Below are 22,266 nucleotides of genomic sequence, written 5' to 3'. Positions count from 1 at the left end.
CATCACCTAGTCCAACTCCACTTCTCAAAGCAGGGTCAACTACAGCATTTTGCTTGGGACCTTGTTCAAAGGGGTTTTGAATGTCTCCAAAGACAGAGACTCCACAACCTCTCACAGGTTGTATTTTATATTCTCTCATAGAATCTCTCATAGGTTTATATTCTCTCATAGAATTTCCTACATTTTAATTTGTGCTCATTTGCCTTTTGTCCTATCACAGGACGAGAGAAGAAGAATCTTTCACTGAGAAGAATCCTTCTCCATCTTCTTTACTCCCCTCATCTGGTTTTTATATACCTTGATAAGATCCCTTTGAGCCTTCTCTTTTCCAGGTCAAATGGTCCCAGCTCTCTCAGCCTCTCCTTCTATGCCAGATGCTCCAGCCCTTAACCATCTTCATGGACCTTCACTGGACTCACTCCAGTATGTCCATGTCTTTCTTGCACTGCAGAGGCCAGGGCTGGACACACAGCGCTCAGCAGAGGGAAAGGATCACCTGCTGGTGCTGCTTGTAATGCAGCCGAAGATGCTGGCGGTCTTGTTTGCCACAAGGGTGCATTGATAGCTCACGTTCAAATATGCTCTTTTGTCACTGCCGACACAGGACCAGGGAGATCTGTGCACTCTAGTTTACCTCTATTCTACCATCACCAGAAAGATCCCCAATTCATTTTTACCTTCAAAAGCAGGTTCACTTACATAGTCTGATACCAGCTGATATTTTAATAAGAATACACATTCAGCAGCAATTTATTCTACTACTCTTAAAAATGTGCATTTCCTTGCTTATTTAAAATTAAAGAAGTGATCTAGCTCCAAGCAAAAGGACAAGAAATAAAAAAAAAAAAGGATAATTATCTATCCCACTGTGTGACTAAATGTGGCTTCACTGAATTACAGCAACTTCTATTAAGAAAACATTTCCCTGCAAAGATGTAAAGCAGTCCAAATGTCTCATTCTGGAAAGTGTTTAGAATTTTTTTTTTTTAATATGGAGCTCATTTCCAGTATCATGACAAGTGCAAAAAACTCCCAAAAATAAAAGGAATAAATTTTCTCTTTTTCGTACATCTCTGTACACATAAATCCAGGGGTAACAAAGGCAACTTTAACTTCTTGCAACCAAGATCATTTAAAGAATGGAAATGCATTGTTCTGGGCCTGATGTTGAATATTCTTGAGTATCTCATGCAAATTGCTCTGGAACATCACATCTCCACAATGCAGAGTAACATAATCTTTCACTGCTACATATGCAGAGCCAGCTCTATCCACCCTAGGTTAAATGGGAAGACACCAATATTAGCAAGTTGCAATAGGATATACCAAGTAAACTTGCCATACACTTTATCCTGCACAATTATTCCTTTTCTCCATCTCTTGAGTTCTCGGCAGCAAAGAAAAGCTGCTTTTGGAGTACCCCTTCCACTTTGCTCCTGACTAGAGAAAGGAATTACAGTTGCTTTTCTAGGCATCTTCCTACACCAGTGTGAGGGTCAAGGTGTTCAACTGAGTATCTGAACACTAATGAGCTGTTGCTGGGCCACTTAGAAAGCTTTTAATGAAAAGGTATTTTGCTCCACATTGAAACCATACATGTCACCATTTTCATTCAAGCAGCTTTGTTCATCTGATCTTTACTGAGGGGGGTGGCTACATGCAAAAAGGAAAAGAAAGGGGGAAAAAAGGATCAACTTCACAATCTCTGCATAAAACCAGATCCCACTCACATCAGAGATCCACTTTAGAAGGGAGAATTCTAAAGGCTTCATCCAGGACATCCATTTGGAACAACTATCTATATTAGTACGGAGCTCAAGGAGTGACAAGCAACCCCAAAAGCCAAGCCTGCAAGAGGCACTAAACACTGCTAATTCAGGGAAGCTGAGCAGAAACACCAGTAGTACTCTTCCCTCCCTCCCCCCCTTTCTCCCTCCTTTTTCAACACAAACTCACCCTTCGGTCTCTCTTTCACTCAATCAGTCTTGAGGAACTGGATAAATTACAACCTATTCTGCTGGAGACCTGGAAGCTCCTATTTGGAAGTGACATGACACATGTCATCTTACAGCAGAAACAAGAGAATACTACTGTTCAACAGGCTAGTACCAGAATAAAAAGATGAAAGTGCTCAACAAGGAAGGTAAATATCTATTTGAACTGGTTAGTATGTCACAGGATAAACTCTCCATCAACTGAATTGTAAGAACTGCATGTTAAAATGCACAAAATTAAAACTGTTTCAAGGAGAAGACATCCTAAAAATTCATACTTCTATCATATTTAAGTCTTTCCGCAGAGTAAACTTGTAAATGCAGAACCTCCAAGCCTGAGAAAGATAGTGAAAACATTCTGAAGAATTTGGAGGCTTAATCTTTTTATTGAAGGCAACAACTGTTTGCTTCAGTCCACAGCCTAGGAATTCTTTCAGCTTCTTTCTCAATTGTACTATCGTATTGCATCTTCTGAAAGCAACAGCTTTTATCACTTCCAATTGCCTAAGTCTCCAACTCATTCTGCCTTGATTCTGCTTTTCACCAACCACTTCTCCAATCCTTCATCTTCTCTAATAACAGCTTACACATGGCAGAAGCAGCAACCAGGGATGATCCCACCGTGCCAGACTCCATCAGTTGACTTGATGGGACATGCACTCGCTGCTCACTCATCAGCAGCCTGCTGACTCCTGCCAGGCACTTTTCCAGTCCATTTGTCCCTCCTGCTTACTTCTTTTATCTACTTGATCTTATTCATCATTTTCTCCATAGCAACAAACCTCCTGTATTCTTTCTTCATTTTGTCCAACTTCATAAACATCCTCCTCTTACATGCCCATTTCCAGCAACAAATAAATCTCACTAAGTCCTGCCTCCATTCATGCTGAAGTAAGCACAATTTCTGTGCTGCAGTCAACCCCATTTTGTTACTTGGTACCTAAATGTTAGATGCCTTCCTACCAACCGTTTGCACTAGCAGAGTGCAGCGTGTAACCAACTATCCATTCAGGCATTTGTTTCTCCAGGATCTCCAGAAGTGGTAGCAGCAAGCAGCTCCTTCCCCTGCAAACTCAGGCAGACAAGGGACTGGCTACACATCACACGACCCAACACATCAAACAGGCAGCCCCAACACAAGAAAGAAATAGTAAAAGGGAACTGAGGGAGGGATACAGCTTTTGCTCCACTCTTATTAAATCTGTGTGGGACAACAGCTAGCACAAGACTAATGAATCCAGGTGTTCATAAGCCAGAGGCCAAAAATATCAACAGTGAGACCCTACAGCAACGCATACTCAGAGAACAGCACACACATTGCTTTAGATTAGGTATCACATAAAACAAAGAGGAACAGGAGAAAGCTCTTAAAGCTGCTCAACAACAAATGAAACAAAGTGGCCTGGGAAAATATGCACAGAATGCTGAGCATCTCTTGGGTAAAATTTTATTTGAAAGCAACTAATATTTTAGCTTGTAGAAATAAGTTAAAATGTGAAAAGGAGGTTGAAGATAGTGCTTTCGTCATTCTCCATGGAGTAACACTTCCCTGAAATGCATTCCATCATGCTGCACAATTTCCTATGGATTCTGCTATGTATCTAGCAGGATCAAACAAGCTCAGGGGCCTAAAGATGTGACTGAGGGGAAGTAAAGTGTAAAGCCAAGTATAGAATGGGGGGTGGCAACCTCACCTTTTCAAGGGTTCCACCTGCAGGATGAGACTGACGGATTTTAGAATGCTCCAGCTTTAATTTCCTCATTCATATACCCACATTTCATTCGTGCATGCCTGCTCATTTCTCTGCATGTGTATGTGCACACACACACAAATAGGTCTCCTGTGACAATCTCAACACTCCAGAAAATATACAATTCTTAGACTGCAGAAATATGAACAAGAGACTAAACTGAAGCAACTTTTACCAGGCTGGATAGAGGTAAACAAGCCAGCTAGTTACAGAAAAAATAGTGACAGTGTTCCTATAGCTAGCACAAGCTTATAGCTACACTTTATTCTTGGTTGAGTCAGAGTTAAATTTGATGCTATTAAAGTGTCATACTTTGAAGTGTTCTAGGGATAAGCTATTTTGAGGGATTGTTTAATCTTTTCATAGCTTTTTTTTATAATCTGAATAATTTGAATACTCAAAATTCATTCATTCTTCTGTCCAAGGTATAAGGTAGCTTTAAAAGCGTGTTCTTTCTAATACAATATGTGGAAGATAAGATTCACATGTCTATTGCCATGTAAGAAGCAATACAGAACAAAAAAGAGGAAATAGGATAAAATAACTAAACAAAAGACATTCAGTTAAACGTAGTGTCAGTTAATCATTCTTTTCCCAAACAGAAGCACTGAGGCACTAAAAAACCAGGACAGTCCTATAACACAACTTATTAGCTGATAAATTCAATTTTAGACTGCCTCAGCCACCAGTAAATTTCTTGGTGTACGGTTTTAAGGAGTTTAATAGTTTGTGCCACCCTTGTATCACAGATATTATCAAACAAGAGAAGAAGTTAGATGAGAAAAGCTAACAGCAACAAAACTGACATTACTATTCACTCATCAATACTGCTTACCCACAAGAAGCAGGAAGGAAGTAGCAGACAGATCAGAACATCTGCAGTCTAAAAGGCAGGCCAAGCAGTAATGGGCAATAAGGAAGTATAAAATACCATCAGGATTTTCAGTTTTCTGCTGTGCAAAACAGAGCATCCTATAACTTTTTGCTCTAATCTGGGATGAAGAAAAATTTCCAACACAAATATAGTTGTCCATCCATTATATCTGAATCTATTATGTCAACCAAAGCAGAATTAAGACTAAATTGCTTATTTTCTCTTTAAGAAAATAATTGCTGAAGACTGATAAATTTTTCTCACTTAAAATGTGAAAATAAGACCACCCAAAACAGAGCATCACACAAGGCTGTTAAAGAAAGTAGAACATACTGCAGTATGTTCTCCACTTCTCCACATCTCCACTTCCAAAGAAGAATTTTACACTGATACAGAGAATCAAGTAGTGAACAAAGTTATGTTATAGAAAGTGAATGCATGTTTATTATGCATTCTTCCTCTACTGATAAACCCTTGAGACTCTTCCAACTACAGCATCAACAAGCAAACACAGATTACTCCATCTCCAGCACATGGACTGTCTTGTGCAGAGTCAAAAGCACTGATTGAGATTAATAAGTTGTTAGAACAGAAATAAAGTTATTGAACCATCCATATTTCAAAATGCTGCAAGGAGGGCTATTTAAAAATAAATGCTTACATTTATAAACTTGCATACACTATATGAATGAACAACTTCTCCTAGGCATACCCTTGATTGTTCAAATACTTGCAGAACACACACTAGGTAGATACCATTTACAGATCTGTTTCACATGCAAATAGCTACCTGTTTTAACAGCTCAGAGCAATAGCACTTGTAACCTAAGTAAATCAAATCAGGAGTTCTATACATCCAGTCTCCAGTCACTTTACATTGTTCATATGCACTTACTTAAGTGATATGCTTTGAATATCGTGCTGACATTCAACTTTGCATACACTTGTTTTTACAAAATACAGTTTTCAGATATAATAAAGACTCCCTTGTTTATTTAAGTCACACTAAGCTAGTGCCATTTGTATTGTATAATTTAAGTTTATCAACAGTTCTTCAGATGATTTCACTTCTTTGATTGTCACGTTTTTCGTCTAAAGCTGTTGTATTTTACTAGAGAACTAGTTCAAGGTTCTAGGTCTGCTGGTTTATAACATTGCTGCTGTTTAGAAGAATGATCACCAAACGCAGAATACATACCTTGCTTTTTTCTTGCTGAAATTCTATCTGGATGTTGGTTAGTTTAGTCCGTAGTTCCTCATTAGCAGCTTGTAGCGCTTCAGTCTCCATGTCGCACTTCTCCCCCTTGGCACGACTTTTCTTTGACATAATTATTTTTGAAGTTTAAAATAAAAGTTTTTGCTCCAAGCTGAGCTACCAGCTAGTGCCCTTCTGCTTTTAGCATTTAGGAGTCATGTAGCACTCAAAATCCTTCACGTAAACCTCCGCCATCATGGTGCTGTCTCTCACATCCTGAAAGAAGCAAAACAGACAAACAGAATTATTAGACTACATCAATGAGCAGAAGGAAATGTCACACTAAATATTAAAAAAGTTGCAAAAACAAAAATTAAGTTACTACATCCAATTTTAAAGCACACAACTTCCTTGTAGTACATACTACATTGTATAGTATATGAGGTTTTGAAAGAAAGTGATCAGAAAAGAAGTTTCATAATATTTTATCAAACATTTGCTGCCATCCTATGCCCACAGGAACAACTGTCTTCGCTGTCATGATGAATATAACATATTAGCATAAATTATATCTTATTCAGGACCTGACCATGCTTAGGATTCCCAAGAGGTACTGAGATGATCCTAAATTAATTGAGGCTAGTGGGGCTTCATTGGGAATAATTTAATTCTTGTAGTAAGGATAAGCACCTCTCTCCTTAACCTATCAGTTATAATACATTATCCAAAATTATCATGAAGTCTTACAACATTAGGATATATAGAAATGTTGTTAAAAAAATTTCAACATTTTGTAAACTTATTAAAGATATAAAAAAACTGTGTATGTTCAGGGTTGATCTCATTTCAAATGCCCTAATGAAAACATTAAGGTACTTAACTTCATTTTCATTCCCAAGCCTCTATCTAAGTTTAAAAAGTATTCAATTATTAATATCAGCTTTATATAATATTCAATGAGAATATCAATAGCAGACAAAGAACCGCAATTCCACTAACTGCGAAATCCCAAGATTAATTTGCTTCAGGTTATAGAAGTTTAATCCCCCCCCCCTTTTTTTTTTTAATCTGTTCACCTCTGAGAGTAACTCGGTGCACCAGAGGACAAACTGAGCAGCAAGTGCTATCAATGCTGAATTAGTTTCCACTTTCTGTGCTCATTTTAAGTATCTCTTAATTTTCATCATTAAAACCCTGACAAAGTAGAGCGGTTCCTATTTCACTACTTTCACATTTCTGAAGTTTTAGACTTCCATGAAAATTGCTACCAATTTGTTTCCAGACAGGTTGTTCTTTCTCACATACCTCTACCAGGAGTTATTTTACAGAGTGTAGTAAAATGAAAACCACCAGCACTCCTTAATGTACTACATCTAGAGGGTTATTTACTCTGATGCTTCAGTTATTTGCAGATAAATATTACTTGGTGAGTTCAAGTAAATACATAAGGTTTATTCTCATTTTTAAAGTTTAGTAAACTGAAATGGAGGATATTCATGCAATATATTCATTCACAGACAGTTAGATATAGATAGGCTTTTTATTTAAATATCAATTGAAAAAAGATAAACTATTTTCAAAGTAACTTAAATGAAGTATTCACTTTGTAATATTATACATCTTTCCTTCCAGATTTTATCATCTAAAAAATTTACTCTATACAATAAAATTCAATTTGTTTAAATCCATTATATTGAGCCATATATATCCATTATATCTAATTCTGAAAAATAGTGAATTAAATTAAATTTTAATTTTATTTCCAAATCAAAATTACCTTACAAAACAATTAAACACTGGTAGTACTGTAATTTTATACATAATCACTAATTCCAGAAAAATAAAAAAGTAATATTCTTAAAATAGCTTGAAACAAGAACTCTTCACCAAGTAGGAGAAACCTGGGTATTTATTTCCTTATTAAAAGAATTGTATGGTATTAATTTACATAGTTCCTAATGTGCTGACTAAAGAAAACATTTAATCAATATATTTCATCCAAACCCCTTAACTTTGTGGAAATTGAGATTCAAAAATCACTTTTCAGTGTTATTTCTCTGGCCAATTTAAAAAAAAAAAAAAAAAAAAAGAAGAAGAAGAAGAAGAAGCAGTTCTAATAGCTAATAATTTCACATTACTCAGAATGGTCTAGAATGGTCTACAAGGAATAAATTGGTCCTTAGCTCAAAGCCCATCTCCTGAAATCCTTACTAAGCAAAATTCCTGCTGCAGCCCAAATTATATAGCATTTAATTCAGTAGGTGATTATTTTAGTTAAGAATATCAAAAATTTTCCTCATTGGCCTGGCTACATGCACGTTAACCTCATTCGATCCCCATCCTCCCACACCCTCCCCTGAAACCTCAATTACAGTTTGGGGTAAAGCATATGACAATGATAGATATGTTTGCTTCTCCATCAGTAAAACAAGATATTGAGGTAACTGATCTTGATGTAGATATATACGACATCCGGAGGACAGGAAAGAAAGAAAGAAAGAAGACTTGAAGTGTGCAGTCTTTTGGAATTACCATGTCCATTTGGCTTGGTAACACTAAGATCTACTGACTTCTCCATGTTCTCAAGCATGTTATGTAGATACTGTATCACTGAATATGAACATCTAAACTTTCTTTATACACTTCAGTGGACAACCTAGCTCCGAAACCCTGATCACGCATAACTGCCAATGACTTCAAAGTTCGTATTTTGTCAAGGAGTCACCACTACACCAGCCGATCACTCCAAAAATAAGGTCTGTAATAAGGTTCCAGAATAATGCTACCTAATGCCACCAGAATAAGTCCACCTTTGAAAATCTGAGGATCTAAATATATCGCATTATTAGATGTTCAAATTACATTTAACTCTTAAATTGGCTTTAAAAATAAAGATTTCAGTGCAACTCTTTGAAGTACTCTTGAGACTTTAAAACGCAACTAATTCTTTCACTTCATGCTTAAATCATTCCGTGACAAACAGTGGCACCACCTGAAGAAAAATGTGAGAACAAAATTGTGGCTGCAAAGGCTCCCCTACAGCTGCCGATCAAAGTACAACCACTATTTACCACAGCCTTTCATCTGATATAGAAATCATCTTTTCTCTTCACCTATTTCCATGCACGCACACATACTCATCAGTCAGCCAAGATATTTTGGGATGTGAAGTACCAGCTACCTCAGGCATTCAAAAAATCCAAAATATAGTCCCAGGAAATGCTGAAATAGTTGCACCTTCCTAAGACATGATTTCTAAATTTTCCCTCTTTGCCCAGTGATTTATGAACATTTGGATTCTTTTCTCCAATCTTTTCTCCGTAACTCAGGAGTTAAAAATTTTACTTAAAGTAAAATAAAAACTGAGATTCAAGACCTGAAGAAAAATACCTAATTCTCCAATAGGCATTAAAAAAAAAAAAAAAAAAAAAAAAAAAAAAAAAAAAAAAAAGGTGCTGGTGGGCACAGAAACATTTCCATTTTTATTCTTCCCTAGATACATCTTTCAGCCTATCTATTTCAAAAACAGGAACTATGGCAACACAAAGCCTCTTAACACTCAGAGTGGGCACAAAATCCAGAGAGGGTAAGAAGAGTATGTATCGTCCTTCCATATTAAAGGCTCAGCACAAGCAAGTGCCTGGATGCTGATCTATTTGAGTTCTCACACTTACTGTTTGGGTAAAGGCTATAATAAGACATACTAGTCTTGTAACAGTGAGAAAAAAGAAGGAAGAAATATTCCACTCTGGAAAGATACGGTTTTATCAACTCAGAAGCTTCAATCAGCAACACACCAACTAACTCACAACATGCCACTTAAGAGGCAAGAACCTAAGGCAGCCATGATACAGTCCTGCAGTCGCTGTGGGTATAAAAACAGCCACTTCCTCCACTGTGAGTTATACAAACATATTGCAAGCCTTCACAACATTTGAATGTATTTGATATTTCACAAAATGAGGAGGCAAGTTTAACGGATTTAAAGTCACAAGTCTTAAGTCACAAGTCTTGCACCAGTCTCAGGAACATACCAAGCATCTTGCTTTACTTGGTAGACGTAGGGCACCTGCAGTTCAAAATAAAGATGAAGGGCAAGAGAAATAAACTTGAAAGGATTCAAATCAGCTGTTCGAAAGTTTGGGGGAACGTTGTGTGAAATATCAAAATATCGGAACATGGTTAGGTTAAAATAAAATATTTAGGGCTTGTGCATGTATCCATATCCATATAGCTACATCTTACATCTATTTCACAGAGTAACTATCCAGAATGTCACAGATTGAAATGGTTTACAAAAAAAAAATGCTTTGTGTAAAACACTACAATGTTACAGCTCTTACAAAACCCTACTCTCAGATTTGTCATTAAAATTGTATAACTATATAATGTTCATTAAGTATCTCATTTGTCAAAATTTTCTAACATTCTATTCACTATATTGGTTTTGCTATTTAAAAATATTATATAGATATATATAGAGAGATAATTACAGGATTATTTAGAAGTATCTACTCTATATGACTGAAGACAAATCATATTTTGATTTGAAATGAGGAAATCAAGTAGTAACTTCATTAAAAGCCAGGCATGACTGTAAGCATACTTCAGTGTTTCAGTAAACCAAGAACTAAGCACAGCAGAAGAGCAGCTACAGAATGGCACCTCGCTTAAGTTTTTCCTTTCTAAATGTACAGTACACTTGCGCTATTCTTTCTTGATGGTTTTTGTTTTTAAGGCAAAATTGGAATAAGCAATCTTTTGGTGATTTTGCTGTATCACTTCTGCTTTGCCTTCCCAATCTCAACTTCTCTCTTCAGGCAAAACATAGTGAGAAATATGCTACTCTCTTATTTTTTCTCTTTGCATTTTTTCTTTTGTTTCCTTCCCAGTATGCTCTTCATATTAAAAGTAGATAAAAAGCATGGATTTTTATCCAGCAGCTTTTAAGAACATTGCCTTCTGTACTCTGCCAGTTTAATTCATGAAGACATATCTCACATTATATTTTGTGAGTTACTTATCCTTATGATGGCTATGTTATAGTTATGAATATATAAAAATATTACCAAGTTATTTGCCTCTAGTACCTAAAATCAGTTTAGATAGTTCATTAACTAATTGAGACTCTGCCATCTTAAGGTTATTTTTATCTTCATCTTGAGCTTTCATCTAAATTTGAAGCCAATAATTGTGCTGTGTATCAAATCAACTGGGAAACCCAGAGTAATGAAAGCCAGTATTTATACGCTATAAGGGATTCTCAATCATACAAATTCCATTTATTATTCCTTTAAGACTCCAAATGCAATATAATGAGTTGATTAGTATATTTTTTTTTAAAGGAGTGTAACTGAACTTACTTTAAATAATTGGAAGTGAAGGAAGAAGAGACAATACATTAAATACTAGAACAGAAATTGCAGGAATCTGAATTTGGATTATTAAGGGAAGACACATGGAAAAACGCTCTATTAACAGAGAGTTAGCATAAACAACACATCGGGTGTTTTTGCATTGCAATTATTTTCAGGTTAGAGGACTCTGGATACATCCCACTCTTCCATACTCAACACAATTCCAGAAAAGTGTCCCTTTAAAGAGCACTGAATACTTTTGGGGGGGATGCAAGCTCCTCTCACTGAGTAAATGAAATTAAATTATGATTACTTGCATCTGAACATTCCTTAAAATTTTTATTTTATTAGTCTGTTTATACATTCAAAGGCAGCTATATCAAAGACAGTATTAACTTCTTAGTATACAACCTAGACTAAAACCACTCAGTTAAACGAATTATTTCACATTCCTAAAGGTAACTTCCAAAAGTTTCCCACAGGGCTAACAGGCATCCCTACAACTGCGTAAGGGATAAAAGCTTCTTGTCTAAACACTTTGCTTCCATACGAGTAAAAGACGTTGCTTCGTTTTCTTCAGTATTTCCTTTGCAAAACTACGCAGCCTCGCTAGGCTTCCCTGGGCTACCCATACCCCTGGTTAGGCTCGGGAATGTGAGACTGAGCTTCATTACTATAGCACATTTCTGAACACTGAAGGAGGTTAAGATGAATTTTATTACCCTTTTATCCAACAATACTAAATTCAGGTGATACAGGTACAGTATGTTATCTTCAGAAGTAACTGCCAGGTTATTTATGTTCTAATTGAATTTTTTTTAAAAATAAAGCATGATAATCAACCAATGACTATATGGAAAAGATGACAGTCAGTTCGCAAAGCCCAAGGCCTATTTCTCATAAGGCTCAAGTGACCTACATTTCCTGCTTCACTTCTCAGTTCTGTGCAACAAAACATGGCTGAACTCACAAATGCAAAAACAATCACGATTCTACATGATGTAAAATAATACTTTTCCCAGCCAACAAATAAAACCCAAAGTTACTAAAATCATTTACTAAATGTAATGTAGATTAGTAGTATTTTAAATAGCCATTTGTTAGCTATCTACAGAGACAGTTCTATTTCTGTAATAGCTGAGCTTTTGAGAAGTTGATTAAAAAAAAAAAAATCTTATTCCACTCAGGGAATTGCAGAATTTCCTTACAGTAGAACGCTTCTTTAAGTGCTACTTTTAAATTTTTTCCCACAAGATAAAAACATCTTTATGTTAACTAAGAGTCACATATTCATTATTGCAGTTTCACAGTCTACCATACCAAGCAGTACTTCTTTTGGTTACAATAAATTTACTTTCCATAAAATTTGGACCAATAATCACAAAAAACCTCTTTGCATTTTTAATTATTGTTTTGCCAGAAAAAGTGCATTGGATTATAACTCTTTTGAATATAATTAGAGAGAGGTAACTTATTGCTTTAAAGAGATTCCATGGTATCATTTTATGATACCTCACTCCGAAGGTTTCGTGACAAACGGTTCGCTGCAGATGAACATAGTATTTGTAAGTCAGTAATCTCTTCTGTCAGGGGTAGTAATTAATTACTCCCATTATTACTCTCAATGGCCTCTCAGCAATGGGGATCTGCTGAGTTGCTGTATTACAGTCTTTCAAAGAATTCCCATTGCCCCCATGAATCAGTACCTGCATTTTGACATCTCATCACAAATCACTGCATTCCATGTTCTTCCATAAAGGAGCTAATGGAACTAGAGATTTTGGCAAATTTCTGAATGAATTTCACCAATATATTCATTTTCACTTCAGTTAATTGGTTGCCTGTGTCATGTGTGCATCTGTTCAAACACATGCAACTAAAACACACTTCTAGGTCACGGCATGCTACAAAACTCCGAAGTATACTTTGGTATATCAAATTCATTTAAAGCCTACATGCACTCAAACATATGTGTATCTGATACTGACAGCCACACAACAATTATTAAATTATTTTGATTGGTAGTACAGCAGGACATTGTATAGCACCAGAACATTAATGGCCTCGCTCTAATTCAAAGGACACAAACAGCCAATCCAAAAAGCTGGGTGTGAACTTACAAGAAAGCATCACAAATAAATATGCATAAAAGGGGAAGGTTTGAGCAGAAGAGGACAAGGCACGGGGAGGGAAGGAATCACAAATGCATTTAATCGTAGGATTAATCTGAACTTGTTATGCATATAATTTTAAAACCTGTTTTAAAAACTATTTACAGAACACACAACATAAGCAATCCTTCCAAGCGTTACAACAGGAACCACAGAGTATTTATACCTTGAAAAAAGGATTTAAAGGAATGACAAGTCTCTGGTTTTACAGATTACTTTGGAGGGCAACTGAAGGATCAATTCAGAAACGTAACTTAAAATGAACTGTTTGTTGTGACTCTATAGACATCTGTCACTGCCATTTCACTGCAAAGGAACATGAGAAATGCAACCTTTTGTGTGCAAAAATGTTAACCTCTGACATGAGAAGCCAGTTTGACATTCTGAAACGATAATCTTCTCAAGCCACAACAGCTACTAAGATCAAAGCCACTAGACTAGCAGAGAACAATCAAAAATTGCACAAATTTACATTCAGGGGATGGGAGCAAAGAGAGAGAGGAGATGCACACACACAGTGAATGTGTTTGCAGGAGAATACCACTGGTGCAGAGGCATCTAGGTAGCGCTCAGTCAGCAGGACAGCTGACTTATAATACAGTATTGCAAAGTCCTGATGCTGAAAAGTAGTGAAAAAAAGTTTTTTGGCTCCACTACAGCCTCACCAAGGGAAGTGAAGCAGTTACCATCCACACTGCTGTTGCCACATACCTCCTCTGGCTCTGCTCACCCCTTCAGGAGCCTGAGGAGATGCACTCCGCCAGTCCTTGTCTGCACTACACAACACTGCAGTATACTAGAAGTTACTGAACTTGAGCTGAATCTCTTCTTAACAAGAGCTTGATCCAAGGCATTTGAAGTAAATGTAAAGTATTCACTGGCTTCAATGAATTGATTCAGAAATTCAGAATTTATTAGTATTTACTCTATTTCACTTATAGTACTGTTTTGCGGATTAATCACGGAAATTACCCAGTTGACCATATAAAAAGACAAAACGTTACAAGCAGCAGTCCTGTGACAGATGTGAAACCCACAAAAACTAAAGCACAACATGGTGGATTTCCAACCCAACCAACTACAGGACGAAGCCCTCACTGCACCACCTCTCCAACTCAGCTTTGCAGCTAGACCCCTTTTAGGGCGTTGGGTTAATGTCAGCTCAAGTTAAGCTGCTCCAAGCAGAGGTATCCCTCTCATCCACCTCTGTGCCAACCCCCTCTTTCTGAGGGCACACGGCAGACCCCATGTTTCCCTGCCACCTGGAGCAATGTACGTCCACCTTGCTGTCCTTCTGACTGTACACCAAGTGTGATTCAGAGACATCCCTGGGTTTTCACTCATCAGCAGCCTTCCCTCTAAACCACAGTATTTAAGAGCAAAAAGGTGTGGGAAGAAAGGTCAAGTTGTAGCACTTCCCAGTTAGGGCTAAAGAAATGGCAAATACAGGGAGCCAATATATTTATTCACTGTTGCTAACACCCCACTGCTTAGTCCTCCTGTAAAGTTTAGGCTTTTGGAGTAGGCTGGGTTTTTTGTTTGTTTTATTATTCATCTGAATTTTCCAGGAAGGTTCCTTTGAATTTTTTATTATTATTATTATTATAGAGGGATAAGATAATTAAAATCTGAAACTGGAAAGATGGAAAACACAAGCAGGACAGCTGTGTAGGAAATATCCAAGACAACTGTCAGCAGCGTTTGGGGAGAGAGGATCAGATTCCCAATTCACTGACACAAAAGACAGGAAAATGGAACCTCAGTGGGAGAATATTATTTTATTATTTTCTAAATATTTCTAAATGTTTTTTTCTAAATATTTAGTACTATCTATATCAGTAGGATAGGCTTGGAAGTTTAAGACAGTCAAGTAAGCATAAGGAGGAGAAAAGCCACATCTGGATGTGATCTAGTAACCAGCTGAATAGAGAAGTAACCTGAGGCTGCATGATTTGGGTTCGCCATCTCTGGTTTCAAAAATTATTTTGAAATTATTATTTGCATGTGCAGTTAACCACGACTGCCAGACGTGCAAGCCACCTAGTGCTCTGGCAGCCAGATCACACACCCGTCCTACTGCGTCCCCACGGCAAGCGAGTTACGCAGCTGCGTGCGGGGCAGCAGGAGCGCGCGAGTCGGCACGATGGAAAGCAGGGAGCGCTGGCGCTCTGGGCAGCGCAACGACAAAGCTGCCTCACCTGCAAAGGCAGAGCTCCATTTGACAAGGCTGCTCGTTAAAAACAAGCTCTCTTAGCCAAAATAAAGACGTTGACGTAAGTAATACAGCGCTACTGATAAAAGGACATGCTCTATTTTCCTCAAAGAAGCCACCATGCTCCACACTAAAGCCAAACTGCAGAGCCGGCAGTTATTTAAATATTGAAGAGCCGCAGAATCCCCCAAAGGCACTACAGTTCCCCAGAAACACAGGACTGCAAACCCTACAGTCCACCACTGTCAAGGATTTCTGTGAAATTAGTGTCCAGGAAGTAAGACACCCCATTCATTCCCCAACCTAACTCAGAACATTTCCAAAAAATTCTCATCTAATCAGAATCAAAAAAAAAAATAAAATTTACAGGCAAGGCTTGATAGATTTTGGTTCCATCTTCTATAGTTCTGTCACAAATTCCTTGTATGACCTTGAACAAATCACTTAATCTCTCAGTAAAATAGGGATTACGCTTGCCTACCTCAAAGGTATTATGAGGACCAAATTAAAATACGAGGCACTGAGCCACCACAGAAACGGGGATTATGAGAACCAGCAAGATTTGTTAGTTAGTATGAGCCATCAGATTAAGCGTCCCACAAAATTGCAATTCCCTCACAAGATCTGTTTAGAAATTCCTAACATATCTGCTCCCCTAGAAAGCACCTCATTAAACAAGAGAACAAAGTATTTTGGACACAGATCCAGAAGACTGCTTGGGCACTCTGTGGGGGAGAAAATTTAACAGCCAAGATCCGATGCTCCAAAACTCTCCTTATTCCTATAGGCATCTAATATATAATATGAAATCTTTATATATCATATTCAATAATTTCTTCTCTGTAAAGACTCTGTAGATTTCCCCCCCTCCACAGAGGAACCACTAACCACACAGACTAAGTCCCCTAGGCGCGAGCAAACGGTGAGGCCTGACGCCACCTTGGTCACACTTCCTAGCGGGTGGCTCAGGTAACTCTCGCGCTCGCGCTGCAAATCCGGCTCCGCAGGCGCGCAGCAGCGGCGCGCCCGCCGTCTCGGGAGCTAGCGCTCCAGCCCGGCCCAGAGACTTCCGAGATCCGCCTGTTCTCGGCTGGGGAGGAGAAGCTTTGGTGTCCCTCAGGCGCCCGCCCGCCAGCAGAGGCGAAGGCAGCGGACACGGACACCTTCTCACCTCAGCAGCGCCGCAGCCGTCAGCCAGCTGCCGCTGGCGTTTCGAGCGCCGATACCCGAGCTCACGTTCGCCCGAGCGAGCGTGACACTCCGGCTCTGCAGCGCAGGCCGGTAGCACTGCACCACCGTGGCAGAAACGTTCAAAGTGGGTATTTCAGCCAGAGATTAACTCCTCTCTCCTCTCCTTCGCCTCCCCTCCTTTCCCTTAGGGAACAGCACAGCAGCTTAAAACCGCAGGCATTAAGGGCACGGCGAGGACCGGCACAGCCTCAAGACTGATTTACTCAGCTTAACCAGGACAGCAACAAGCGTGACGCAGCACAAAAAAAGAAGAAAGAAAAGAAAAAAAGAGAGAGAGACAAAAACCCTCTCAGCTAAAGACTTTCCTTGCATAAACCTCCACTAATTCCACAAGGTGAAAACACTTCACCACCATGGGAAGAATATCAATAAAACATCTTTCTGGTAACTGCCAACAAATTTGATCTGAACTGTGCCAGGCTTGTTGGAACGGATCCTGGCGAGCCGGTCACCAGCAGCGCAAATGCGTTCGCTGGGGATACTCAGAGTCCAACATACCAACCACGAACATTCACAGCGAATTTATCATACCTTTATCCAAAGGCATGCGTATTAAAATCATAATGCCAAAGATAATATTCTGAGGAATGTTTAAGATAAGAAACAAACAAACAAATATAATTTGGCTCAAAAAACACACAATTAAAAAAAAAAAAAAAAAAAGTGCCCAGAACTACTCTGCAACAAGCTAATACAAAACATAGGACAGACCACAGCCTAGATTAGACAGTCCCAAAGTATTTTGAAGTTCTTCCAAATTTAATCAATGCATAGAAATACGCACACCAAAAAAAGCCTCAAATCTGGAAGAATGCTTAGACACAGAACAGAGATTACTGCATATGCAACTCTAGGTTTTCTAGTAAGGCAGCTGGATGTCCAGATTTAAATTATGCAGTAACATTGCTAACAACACATCTCAAACTCTGCTGAATGCTGTCATAGCCAGGCTATTCTGGCCTTTTAGAGGAATTAAAAAATAATTTATCTCTCACTCTATGGAAAACATTTTTGTCCTTTTTACCTATGAATTTTTCCTTTGTTGGGAAACGAACCTTTCATTTCAACATACTATCTCAGAAAGAAGACCACAAAGAATGTGCAGCATTTTACCTGAAGTCAATGCCTAAACACACCGACTAAAGCTTGCAGGAGCCAGCCCCTGTGGGTGAGTGAAAGATGTTTGTGCTGCTGGATCCCTTACGAACACAAACTCCTTCTTCCCCTGCTACCGGCAAAGGTAGCCACTCTCCCTAACATCTAAACACTTCTGTAAATTGTCTTTGACCACAGAGCGAATCTATATTCAAAAATTTCATTCTCACATAAGTAGGATACATTAGTCATTCTAACTTTGTGCCCAATTGTGTAAAAGTATTTTTATATACTGTATATACACGATATACCCAAATGTTGCAAGGGATTACCAATAGGAAATCAGTAAATATTTTCACTCAGCTGTGCAGGTCTTTACCAGTAAATAGTTAGGCAATAGGCTGTCTTTCATTGACCTGACTAGAAGGTCTAGTTATAAATCTTTGATTGACTGTAGAAAATAACTAAAATACCCAGATTCTCTGTCTGCTTTAAATTTCTCTTTATCTTGGTTTGTAACAACATCTAGCACATTTGTAAACTACTCTCATGCAAGTGGAAATCTCTAGCATAAACCCCCTTTAAACCTTCTACTCCTCTACCACTGCCATTTACTTTAAAAAAAAAAAAAAAAAAAAAAAAAAAACATATTTAGATGAGTTAGAATCATAGAGTCACAGAATCAGTAAGGTTGGAAGGGACCTCTGGAGATCATCCAGTCCAACCTCCCTGCTCAGCAGGGTCACCTACAGCATGTTAGACAGAGTTGCATCCAGGCGGGCCTTGAAGATCTCCAGAGAAGGAGACTCCACCACCTCTCTGGGCAGCCTGGTCCAGTGCTCCGTCACTCTCACAGGGAAGAAATTCCCCCTCACGTTCAGGTGGAACTTCCTGTGCTTCAATTTCTGCCCACTGCCTCTTGTCCTGTCACATGGGGCAACTGAAAAGAGTGAGTTCTTCAAATTTTTCCAAGTGTGAAGGCAAAGGAACTATAAAGTAATGCTGATGCAGGAAATTGCTACAACTGCCCTCTTGTAAGCTGTTTAAAGTAAGTTCTTCTACTTAAGAGGGTGGGAAATCAGCTTTCCACAGCTTCCTGATAAGTACTGAAATATTAAACTGTTGCTTTTCAACAGATGGAAGAAAGCACAACGGATCCCAAGGCAAAGCAATACCATGATAATCCTCACAAGCAAAGTAAAACACTATAAATTTGTATATACCTTTCCACCTTCTTATTGCTTGAAACAACCCCAAGTAAATAAAGTATTTCCTCAATAAAAGAAATACAAGCTCCTCAAGGAAGCAATAGCTGCATCTCTGCTGTAGACTGGAGGCTTGTCATTTACATCTCAGCATATTTCCTGCCCCAGTTCTCCTTCACGTATCCTATTTTTAGCTAGATTTAATATGACCAAATCAGATTTTGTTTCCCCTCCCTAAAACTTTTACTAGGGTTTTAATATCAACAAGTAGCCCATGGGCTAGCAGGGTTGAGGGAAAGGCATTTATCAAGCCGGCACAGCGCTACGTCCAGGGGTTGCTGACTAATCGACGCAAGCTCGCAGCTCCGGAAGCTCCCTGGCTGCAGTCCCAGCCACAGCCGCCTCCTTCCCTCCTTCCCCGTCTCCGCGGACTGCATGCAGCAATCGAGCCACTTCATCTGAGCATCACATCTGAACAGTGACTGAATCCTGCTGCTGCTTCCTTTTTGCCTTCAGGGGCAGATCTTTCTTTAGCAGTCCTTATAACGAAGGCAACGCTAGCAGCAGCGTGTGCTTGTCCGACTATTCAATATATTCCTCCCTGGCCTTTCAAAGTTGGAAGTTATCCATTGCCAACCCAAGCACAACATGCTTGTCAACTGACTCTTCTAAACTGATACTGTTTCAAAGTAGTTCATCATCAGTCAAGGCATCAAATTTAAGCTTTTTTCAAATTCATGAATTCAAAAATGATTTAATACTGTTTCCCTCTACCCCTCAACATTTTGCAAATTGTTCATCTTCCAGACTAAACACAGATTTGCATCCTTGATGGTGCTGACCTCGGAGCACACCTACAAAACGCATTATTCTGCCTACACAGAAAGACATACTGTTCTGTCATATTCTTTATCAGATGTGCACTGTCAGCTTCTATTATCCCCTTTCCTAAATACTAAATGGAGAGCATTCTTCCTAAAGTATGTACACCACTGTCCTCAGAAAAAAAAAATACTATTATATGTTTATTGTGATGATAAAACATAAAATAGACTTGCAGTAGCCTGATTTCAGTAATACAGTGTTGTTTGTTTGTTTGTTTTTTCCAAAGAACGGATGTTTATGACATCTGTTTGTCAATCTGGATGCAATTTCTAAACAGTGGCTCAACATCTAGAAATAATTCAAGTAAAGAAGTTCATAGAGATCAAATCAGTGAAATAACTGCAGACTTCACAGCTGACAGTTGATTTCTTCAAGATCTAGCCACTTATATAAAGCAGCTAAAACAGAACTTTGGAGAATATCTGCAAATGATACTATGTCTTTGAGTTAATATTTTTGATGAGCAAGCAATTTTTCAGCAGTCTGTTGGTTGATTCTGCAATCTTGAAGTACATCTATGCTATTCATTTCCATCTAGACTCAAAATAACATATTCTCTAAAAAAGGAGGTTTCTCCTTCACTGTGGTGGTTTGTATTTGCCACCCAGCATAGCCAGTGAATGCTCTGTTTTATTCAACTCTGTTTCTGTATTCAGATGTATGGTCCTTTGAGATGTTCTTCATATTCTTCTTCATATTTTGTGTTCCCCATTTCTGCTTCCTACTATAACTGAAGTATGAAAGAACTAATATGTTTTTGAAAAGAAATATTGACAAATGTGTTCTAGTGTCTGAACAGACTTTTTAAAAAAAGTTAAGATAGATCATCTAGTTTGTGTTAAAGCATAGTTTTCCAACACAAACTAAATAAAAAGTACTCTCAGGTGGAAGATGGGAATGTTTTAGAATGTAACATTTCTCAGGTGCACAGACTTCATTTTTAATACAGGATGCACAAAAAAAAAAAAAAAAAAAAAAAAAAAAAAAAAAACTACATATACACACAACAGGACACAAAAGGACCAGAAAGGTCTCCATGATATAAACAAAAATTTAATAGAAAACAACCTCCTCATAACAATACATTATATCATCCTACAGTATTTGCAGAACTGCAGAATTGAGCTAATGAACAACAACTTGAAAATAAATTTAGATTCCTATAATGTAAGCTGATTACAGGATGGAAACACATAAACATTTCAAAATATGTTTTTGGTTATGATTTGTAATATAGAGACCCTTGTAACATTTGTATTAAATATTTATATTTATAAATATATAACTATTTATATTAACATATGTTACAAATACAGTATTGTGTGCAGTATGCTCACAGGATGGGTTTCCTCCAGAAAGAATAAGTTATAGGTAGTAAGATCGTTAGGGCCTTCAAAGCTGTTCTCCTGGAAATCATCACTTGTATAATTGCTATGCACAAAACACATTCAATTTTCTACATATATTGCCATAGCCAGACCATACCATGAAAGCTATTTAATGTTCATAATGCACAATTCAGACTTGTTCAATCAATTGATCAATTAAAGGGGAGAGTGAAGAAAATGAACAAATGAAGAACTAGAAAGCCAACCATAACAAAGACACATCAAGAAGCCCTAGATTTACAAAGTTATCTTAAAGCAACATTAAATCTCCCAGCTTCAAGATCAGTACTATTATTTACTGAATACGTATCATATACGCTAAAGCTTTCCAATAGTTCGTACCTTTTTTTTGGCCCATTCATACTTGTTTGTTAATAGACCAGGAGCTTCACAACAGACTGAAGGTCTGTTACGTTTAATACCAGACAGCAAGCCTTAAACATGCAAAAGACTTTTCCATGGCTAAGGAACAGCTCAGTTTGTTTCCTTTTCAGTACCTCATGTGAACACTCAAAATGCAGATGAGCATTTTTAAATTACCAAGTAAAACATTACCTATCTTATCTCAGCAAGAGCATTACCAGTCATATACTTATCTAACTGTAAAACGCACATGGGAACTCTGCCAGCAGCTGTACAGCTATCAGCTACCCAAATGCCCCTGCCTTTTTAGCAAAGCTCAGTATTTGCAAATAAGAGAAACTGTCCAGATACAAGCATGTTATTCTAGTGCTTTGCTGTGTTTGATGAGTAATAGATCTGTAATCATATGGTAGGGAAAACAGATAATTCTACTGAGGATTAGTCAACTCAGGTTGTTCAAAGAATGGTAAAGGAAAAAATATAGAAGTGTATGGGTAATGCCAAAGTTTATCTAGATTTAAGTTG

The 22,266-nt window shown here is 38.0% G+C and overlaps 1 protein-coding gene across 2 annotated transcripts in view; it reads right to left on the bottom strand.

Annotated features, from left to right (window-relative positions):
* Positions 1-21,864, bottom strand: part of JAKMIP1 (janus kinase and microtubule interacting protein 1) — a 104,649-nt gene extending 82,785 nt beyond the window's left edge. For both annotated transcript variants that reach the window (XM_062575324.1, XM_062575325.1), the window contains exons 1-2: positions 21,721-21,864; positions 5,818-6,090 (exon numbers count right to left, since the gene is read on the bottom strand). In XM_062575324.1, the coding sequence (XP_062431308.1) occupies positions 5,818-5,946 (129 nt within the window). In that variant the 5' untranslated portion in view covers positions 5,947-6,090; positions 21,721-21,864. The remainder of the gene's footprint in view (positions 1-5,817; positions 6,091-21,720) is intronic.
* Positions 21,865-22,266: the final 402 nt, after the last annotated feature.

Source organism: Rhea pennata, chromosome 4, assembly GCF_028389875.1.
Source record: "Rhea pennata isolate bPtePen1 chromosome 4, bPtePen1.pri, whole genome shotgun sequence".
NCBI lineage: Eukaryota > Metazoa > Chordata > Aves > Rheiformes > Rheidae > Rhea > Rhea pennata.
This window is presented reverse-complemented; position numbering and strand designations above follow the sequence as displayed.